At 43.2% G+C, this 8,700-nt stretch overlaps 1 protein-coding gene across 1 annotated transcript; it reads right to left on the reverse strand.

Annotated features, from left to right (window-relative positions):
* Positions 1-7,617: 7,617 nt before the first annotated feature.
* Positions 7,618-8,471, reverse strand: LOC148569874 (uncharacterized). The gene is made up of 2 exons (XM_088506693.1): positions 8,306-8,471; positions 7,618-8,258 (listed from the first exon to the last, which is right to left on the reverse strand). The coding sequence occupies exons 1-2, from the start codon at positions 8,469-8,471 to the stop codon at positions 7,618-7,620; spliced, it is 807 nt and encodes a 268-aa protein (XP_088362819.1).
* Positions 8,472-8,700: the final 229 nt, after the last annotated feature.

The following is an 8,700-nucleotide window of genomic DNA, read 5'->3' on the forward strand; positions in this document are numbered from 1 at the left end:
TTATATTAAAAAATATAAAAATAATATATTCAAAAAGAATAGTCGTAATATATAAATTGAGTCAACGGTTTAAATTTCTCTAAAACTAATTTAATCAATTACCAATATTAGAAATAAATTACTTAAATAATATTTAATCTATTCTATTTCTTAGACACGTCTAGATTAGAGCCATTCTCATAACGATAACCAATTGAAATAACATCGTAAGTTTGAATATTTAGAATTCGTGCAAATTCAGACCATTCCCTTATTCTTTGAAAACCTTCTGTATCCCTGATAGAGTTGAATCGCAATTCCTTTCATGGAAAAAGAGTTACGGATGTGGCTTTGATGTGTTGGAGACCAAAATTTGGAAGTCACTATTTATATCTAAGTGTGACACCCATTAAACCCTAAAGCTAAATAAAATATTATCTCTGATTTTATTCTCATTTAATTCTAAATCAAAAGTAATAATGACTTATTTAATTCAGCATTTATGATAATAAATGAGATGATCATTATATAAGTCATTTAATGTAAAATAGGTTAATTTTCAATTATAATTAATATATGTATTGTCCATGAATAGATTAGGAAATAATAATTTTGTAACAAAATAATCATTCAATTTGAATTACAATTAATTGATTAATAGAAATTATAATAAATTGTATGATATTTAAATAATTAACCAAATTAATTAGTTGATATAATTAATTTATTATAATAAATTGAATTTAATGAGTTAAAAGATATAAATCGAAAAACACCATCAGAAACATGCTACGACAGTTTTATCATTAAGTGCAGAAATTTAATTTTTATATAATAGAATAGATATTTATAGATTATTATATTAAACACAAATTAAAAAAAATACTAAACAAAATAAAAGTATCAATGATAAAATATAACCTAAAAAATCACTTAAATTAAAAAAAAAAACCTGTGATGAATTATAATAAATCTATATATGAGAAGTAAAAGTAAAATAAATAATTTAAAATAAAGTAAAAATAGCAATTAAAAAAGTAAAAGAAGATATAAAAGATAATGTGTAGAGAGATAAAAAATGTATTGTAATAGAAGATTAATATAATTAATTAATACAAAGGATAAAAGAGAAAAATCAAAATACAATCTTATTAAAAAAATTTCAAAAAAAATACATTAAAGAAAAACCTATTAATCAACCTTTATAAAAATATTATAAAAAATTTAAATTATCTTTAAATAAAATAATAATACCCTTAAGAATTATTAATCAAAATAAATAAAAAAAGAATTAATATAAAACAAAATCATAAAAAAATATTAGCAAAATTAAGATAAAAAAACAAAAATAAAAAATTATAAATATTTTACCTAAAGTACAAAATAGAGAAGGAAAAAAGGAATATATAAAATAATAAGATAATAAATTGAATTAATTGAGTTTATTTATTTTATTATTTTATATATTATTTATTAAATAATTTAATATTTATCTCAATCAAATTAAATAATAAATTAGTTATAATTAATTTGGTTTAATGAATAAAAAATTAAAATAATTTGATATTTATTCTAATTAAATTAAATATTTGAAGTTATGATTAATGTAATTTAATGAATCAAATAAAATATTAAATCATGAAATATTTATCCTAATCAAATCAAATTACATAATTGATTAGTTATAATTAATACAATTGAATGAATCAAACACATTAAATTGAAAAATAATTTAGTTAATTTGTATTTTAAGGACACATTTTAAAAATATTTATTATAATATTTTTAACCTATGGTCTAAAGACACAATTATAATAACCCCTTCCAAGGTCACGAAGGAGGACCTCCAGGACTTACGCCAGGCCGGGCTCTTATTTGGAGGTGGTCCTAAGGAAGCGTTTTATCAGGTCTATATTCCTGCTAATCGGGAGCGTGTTTGCCAGAAGAACCTGGCAGCGCCACGAGTCGTCGATTGGTTGTGGGTTTACGAACCAATATTCACGATCTTGGGGATTCGTTTGCCCTTTTTCCCTTTGTTATGGGCTTGCTGAATCGTTGCGATGTTGCTCCGTCGCAACTGCACCCGAACAGCTGGGCTGCCATCCGGTGCTTCGAGATGGTTTGTGAATACCTGGAGCTTCCGACCTCTGTAAATGTTTTCCTTTATCTCTTTCTTCTCACAAACCCTTCTCGCTAAGGGAAGGCGAAGAAGGGATATATGTCCTTTCGGGCCCAACAAGGTCGTAGGATTTTTGGCCTTTTTGAGGATTCCTTCCACGACTTTAAGTCTACTTTCTTCAAGGTTAGGCCAATTGAAGGTCATCAACCCTTCTGGCTTACTGCCGAGGGAGAAAGGCGGATCCCGACCTACTGGAGCTTCGGGGCGGGATCCGATTATCTGATAAAATTATCTTATGATTGGCTGAGTCAGGAGGACCGAAAAATTGCCGATATCTTGTTGGCAATTTTCGGCGAAAAAAATCTTAACCCTCGTATGGTTATGGGGGACCGGGAGGCCGGCCGGTCGTATGTTGGTGAGTTCTTCGCTTTTTGCTTTTTTAGTATTTTGCTTCCTCTATCACTTATACCTTTGTCTTTTGCTTGTAGTTTCCATGGCTGGTGGGAAGAAGACCTTGGCTGACTTGATGAACCTCATCCAAGGGAATGATGAGGGTGGTGACGACTCCTCGGCGACTCCTTCGGGTTGATGGAGCCGACCAAGGTCAGCCGGGGAAGGTTGAGGTTCCCCCTGAGAACACCTCGGGGAACCCAAGTGTGGAGGCGGAGGCTCCGTTTGATGAGGAGGATCTGGGGCTTGATGATGACGATTTGAAGGTCGTTGGCAATCTGAAAAAGAGAAAACGGGATTCTGGGAAGGAGCTTTCGGTTATAGAGAAGAACTTCGATGCTGGAGGCTTCATTGAATCCCAGTTGCTCCCAGGCAATGAAGACTTTTTCCGTGATGCCGACCTTTCCGGGCAGGCGAGGTGGATCTACCGCAGTCTTCTTCGGGCTGCAGCTATTGCCAAGAAGGTGGTGCCTGTATTGGGCAATTATCATGCTATGGAAGTGAAGCTTCGGAGCTCCCAAAAAGACCTGACAGATTCACGGTCTCGAGAGGAGTATCTGAAGACAAAGTTGTCTGAGCAGGGGAAGAAGGTTGAGGAGGACGCCAAAGAGATTAACAGACTGTTGGATTGGGACCTCGCGTTGATGAAGGATCTGAATGCCTCTCGTGATGAGACTGCTGCTGCTGAGAAGAAGGTGAAGGATTGGGAGGAAAAGTTGAAGTTGGCGGAGAGCTCGGCAGAGGCCGCTCGTCAAGAGATGGCTACTCTGAAAAAGAAGAACAAGGAGCTTGCGAAGGGGGCCCGGGAGGCCGTGAAGCTGACCGAAGAGGGGATTAAGCTTCAGGTGGCCGTGCTGGCTCCCGATCTCAATCTTTTCCAAGTTGGAGCCTTCAAGACTGTTGAAGGTGGGAAGATTGTTGACATCTTCAAGTCTTAGAGATTTTATGCTTCTTGCTTTACCTCTTTTGTAATTTGTTTTTGTTTCCGGGCCTGTCTAAGGCGCCTTTAAGTTGTAACATGTTGGCACTCTTATTTATATTAGGCCATTCTGTTTATTGTTTACTTTCTCGGGCCGTCGTGGCCTTACTTTTATTACTTATTTTTTGCTTATTCGGGCCGTCGCGACCTTTTGGTTTATCGTTTTTGTTGCTTGTCTTCGAGCCGTTTTTTGCTTTGGGTCCCTTTGGATCCTGGGGTGATCAGTCCCGGGTTTCCGTGAGGTCGACCGTTTACTTTTCGCTGTTTTGTCATTTTGATGTGAATCTTGCAAAAAGACATTATATACGCAATATAGTACTTTTGAATAAAGAAGTGATGTAATACATAAGCGAAAAATAGTAAAAGGGGATGCAAAAGGAATTGTAGTGGGAGGAAGCGAGGTCGCCGGATCGTCAGGTCGTGTGGATGCCTCTTTTTATGAGTAGAATCTCTTTAAGTTTTCCATGTTCCATGTTCTTGGTATCTCGCTTCCATCCAATTTCTTCAACTTGTAGCCTCCTTTGCCGAGGACCTCTCTTACCCTGTAGGGACCTTCTCAGTTTGCGGCCAGCTTGCCTTCTCCTGGTGTTGGCAGCCCTATGTTGTTGCGTCGCAAGACCAAGTCACCTTCTCCCAGGCTTCTTTTGAGCACTTTACCATTGTACCTTAGGGTTATCCTTTGCTTGATTGCTGCTTCTGTTAGATGTGCCATTTGTCTTGTTTCGTCAACCAAATCTTTTTCGACTGCCTCGCTTCCCCCTCCGAGGAGTAGCCTCGGACTCGGCTCCCCGACTTCGACTGGGATGACTGTGTCGACCCCGTATGTGAGTCAGAAGGGGATTTCACCGGTATAAGATTGTGGAGAGGTTCTGTAGGACCATAAAACTGAGGCTAGCTCGTCTGCCCATGAGCCCTTCTACCCATTTGGTGTAGTAGTCTATGGCTACTATCAAGTATTTCACTTGCTCAGGCCTAGGTGGGAATGGACCTAAGAGGTCGACCCCCCATTGGGCGAAAGGTCGGGGGGCCATCATCAGGCTGAGTTCTTCAGGTGGGGCTTTGTGGAAGTTGGCATTTTCTTGGCATTTTTTACATTTTTTGACGAACTCCTGGGCGTCCGACATCATTGTGGGCCAGTAATATCCTACTCGGATGATCTTTCTTGCCAACGACCTTCCCCCGATGTGGTGACCATAACATCCCTCGTGGACTTCGCTTAGGACGTAGTCCGTCTGGTCGGGACGTAGGCATTTGAGCAGGTGTTGGTGGATTCCTCGCTTGTACAGCTGCCCCTATATGATTACATATTTGGGGGCTTCCTTCTTGGTGGCTTGTGCTTCCTTCTCGTCTAGAGGGATTTTTCCGTGCTCTAGGTATCGGAAGATAGGGTATATCCAAGAGGAGGGTTTTGGCGTCTGGGCTACGCACATGATGATTGCTGGTTCGGTTGCTAGCCCTTGGATTAAGGATCTGTTTCCTGTCCCGGGTTTGGTGCTTGCTAGCTTGGAAAGAAGGTCGGCTCGGGCGTTTCTTTCTCTAGGGACGTGCTGGATTATGACTTCCTTGAAGCTTTTGCATAACTCTTTTACCTTTTTCAGGTATTTTTGTAGTAGTGTGTCCCTAGCTTGGTAGTTGCCGTTTATCTGAGAGGTGACGACCTGGGAGTCGCTGCTGACTTCCACCCTTGAAGTTCCGACTTCTTTGGCTAATATCAGTCCTCCTATCAGGGCCTCGTATTCTGCCTGGTTGTTGGAGACCGGGAAGTCAAACTTGATTGATTGTTCATAGGCTACTCCTGCCGAGTTTTTGAGAATGATCCCGGCCCCTCCGAACGTTTGGTTGGATGTTCCGTCAACGTGGAGCTTCCACCGTGTGTTCGGTACGTCGGGGACCTCCCCTTTGACCTCTACCAGGAAATCTGCCATGGCTTGGGCTTTGATTGCCTGCCTAGGTTCGTATTGCAAATCGTATTGGGACAGTTCTATTGCCCATGCCATCATTCTTCCCGCGAGGTTGGGTTTCTGGAGGACTTGCCGAATGGCCTGCTCGGTTCTCAGGATGATCACGTGCCCTTAGAAGTACTTCTTTAGCCTTTTGGATGAGGTTAGTAGGGCGTAGGCCAACTTTTCCAACTTGGTGTACCTCAACTCCGCCCCTTGGAGTACTTTGCTGATGAAGTATATTGGGCGTTGATTCTTGTCCTCTTCTCGGACCAGGACTGCTGCCATTGCTTGCGTGGTTACAGCTAAGTATAAGTATAGGGGCTCCCCTTCTCTAGGCTTGCTGAGTACGGGAGGCTCCGAGAGTATCTTTTTGAAGTGGCTGAACGCTTCTTCGCACGCCGGGGTCCATTCGACGGCGATCCCTTTCTTCATTAGGTTAAAAAATGGGATGGCCCTTTCTGCCGAGGCACCGAGGAACCGGGACAGAGCCGTGAGTTTCCCAGTGAGTCGTTGTACGTCTTTGATGCACCAAGGGCTTGTCATTTTGAGAACGGCTTCGCATTTGTCTGGGTTGGCCTCTATCCCTCTTTGTGTTATAATGAACCCTAAGAATTTTCCTGCCTCCATGGCAAATGCGCATTTGAGTGGGTTGAGCCTCATCTTGAATTTTCTTAATGCTTTGAAGATAGCTTGGAGGTCGTCTAGTACTCTGTTCGGTTCCACTATTTTTACCAGGATGTCATCGACGTATACTTCTACTTTCTTGCCGATGAAGTCGTAGAAGACTTTACTCATTAGTCTTTGGTAGGTGGCCCCCGTGTTTTTTTGCCCAAAGGGCATTACTTTGTATCAATAAGTACCTCCTGGTGTTATGAATGCCATTTTTTTCTCGTCAGGTCGGTGCATCGGGATCTGGTTATAGCCAGAGTACGCATCCATGAAGCTGAGGAAACGATACCCTACCGCTGAGTCTACCAAAGTGTCGATGTTGGGGAGGGGGAAAGAGTCTTTTGGGCATGCTTTGTTTAGGTCGGAATAATCGACGCAAATCCTCCACCTCCCGCTGGCCTTTTTGACTAGGACAACGTTGGACAACCACGTTGAGTACTCGAGTTCTTTGATGAATCCTGCTTCTAGCAACCTGGCTGTTTGTTTGGCGACCTCGTCGGCCCTTTCTTGAGACATCTTTCTTCGCCGCTGGGCTACTGGTTTGACGTCGGGTTTTACGGCTAGTCGGTGGGACATGACCTCGGGATCTAGTCCTGGCATATCTGATGGTGTCCACGCGAAGAGGTCACCGTTTGCCCTTACGACCTCCATGAGGGGGCCTTTGAGTTCATGGGACAGATTCCTATTTACAAAGGTAAATTGATCTGCCGACTTCCCTATCTGAAACTTTTCCATGTCCCCCTCTGGTTCTGGTCTTGGCTTGTCTTCCATCCTGACGTCCAGGTCTGCCAAGAACACGCCAGCTGCCCTCTTAGATTCTTTTCTTAAGGAGAGACTGGCGCTGTCGCAAGCGACTACCGTTTTTAGGTCTCCCTTTATGGAGACAACTGTTCCCTTGTCCATTATAAACTTCATTCTCAAGAACTTAGTGCATATTATAGCTGAGAATTCATTGATGGTCTTTCTCCCCAGGATGATATTGTAGGCTGTAGAATCTCTGAGGACTACAAAGTCTGCTATAACCGATTTCCTGGCGTCGTCGGTTCCCAGGCAGATTGGGAGAGAGATCGTCCCGTCAGGTTTAATGTAGTTATCGCCTAGTCCCATGACTCTGTGCTGGTGATTTTTGAGGTCAGACTCCTTGAGGCCCATGGCGTTGAACACGTTTCTAAATAGGATGTTAGAATCAGCTCTCGTGTCGACGAGGATTCGTCTAACTAACCCTGTTCCGATCATTGCTGTAACCACCATGGGGGAGTTTTCAGGGAGATCGTGAAACCATTTATCCTCTGGGCCAAAGGATATTGTGGGAGATCTTTTGCTGGGAACGGGATCTTCTATCGAGATGGAGAGTATTCAGGTGTCCTTCTTTGCTGTCGATTTGGATTTAGGGGGGCTGTCGCGCCGACCACGATGTTGACCACAAAGGTTGGGGGATTATTGGCATCCCCCATGGATTACTGCCTTGGCTTGACAGTTTAGCTACGATCTTCCTCGGAGCGCTCTCGTTCTCGTCTCCTCGCTTCTCTGATGAGCCGGGAGAATTCGCTCAGTTTTTCTTCTCTGATGGCCTGCTCTAAGGCATCTTTGAGATCGAAGCAGTCCTGGGTTTTGTGACCAAACCTTTTGTGATAATCGCAGTAAAGGTTTTTGTTGCCTCCCGTTTTTTCTTTCAATGGTCTTGGTCTGGATAGGATTCCCTTGTCTGCAATTTGCTGGTAAACCTCTACTATGGGCGCCGTAAGTGGCGTGTAATTTGTGAACCTTCCTAGTCGTGGGGGTTGCTTGGGTTGCTTGGCTAAGGTGCCGTCCCTGGGAGCCTCTTTGTGTCTTTCGAACTGAGGGGCCTGCCGAGCTGAGGGGTTTGGGAGCTGCCGCTTGTTGGCTGCTACAACCTGGCTCACTTCCTCATCATTAATGTATTCCTTGGCCACGCTTTGGATTTCTTGCATGGACCAGACAGTCTTAGTGGTGAGGTGCTTCCTAAAGTCCTCGTTTAGCAGGCCGTTCGTCAGGCAGAGACTGGCGACCGAGTCCGTGAGACCATCAATCTCCAAGCACTCATCGTTGAATCTGTCCAGGAACTTCCTGGTCGGCTCCCCGGGCTTTTGGGTAACTCCTAATAAGTTGATTGGGTGTTTTGCCTTGGCTATGCGTGTCGTGAACCGAGCCAGGAAGCTCTAGGACGTCTTTCGGGGGTCTTGGTGTACATTTGTTGGTTCGGCTGAACGGAGAATCTCGGCTGCTCGCCGGCACGGGCTGTCGAACTTGCCCTGCTCAAGCGGGTCCCGCCTCCTTCGCAGAGCTCCTCCGAAGTGAGGGATCGCTCCATGTCTGCTCCGGGCTCCCCATAGACGGCGCCAATGTTCGGTACCTGATGATGTCGGGTATTCGACGGATCGGGTTGTGGTGGAAAGATAAAGGGGGTGTGATCCTGGAGTGACTTGGAACGGGTCTTCGGGTTCAGGTGGGAGACTGGTGAAGCCGGCGGTCGGACGGTCGAGGGGGGTGGCCACCTACAAGGACACTCTGACACTCAAGTCAGTGTCCGTACGAAAGGA

Source organism: Arachis ipaensis, chromosome B3 (assembly GCF_059453495.1).
Source record: "Arachis ipaensis isolate K30076 ecotype BB chromosome B3, ASM5945349v1, whole genome shotgun sequence".
NCBI lineage: Eukaryota > Viridiplantae > Streptophyta > Magnoliopsida > Fabales > Fabaceae > Arachis > Arachis ipaensis.

Bases quoted from the DNA above. Each gene is read 5' to 3' on its own strand.
- LOC148569874 (XM_088506693.1), bottom strand. From the start codon at position 8,471: ATGGAGCGATCCCTCACTTCGGAGGAGCTCTGCGAAGGAGGCGGGACC. The intron at 8,259-8,305 runs GTTCACGACACG...TCAACTTATTAG, and splicing joins TCCTAGAGCTTCCTGGCTCG to GAGTTACCCAAAAGCCCGGG.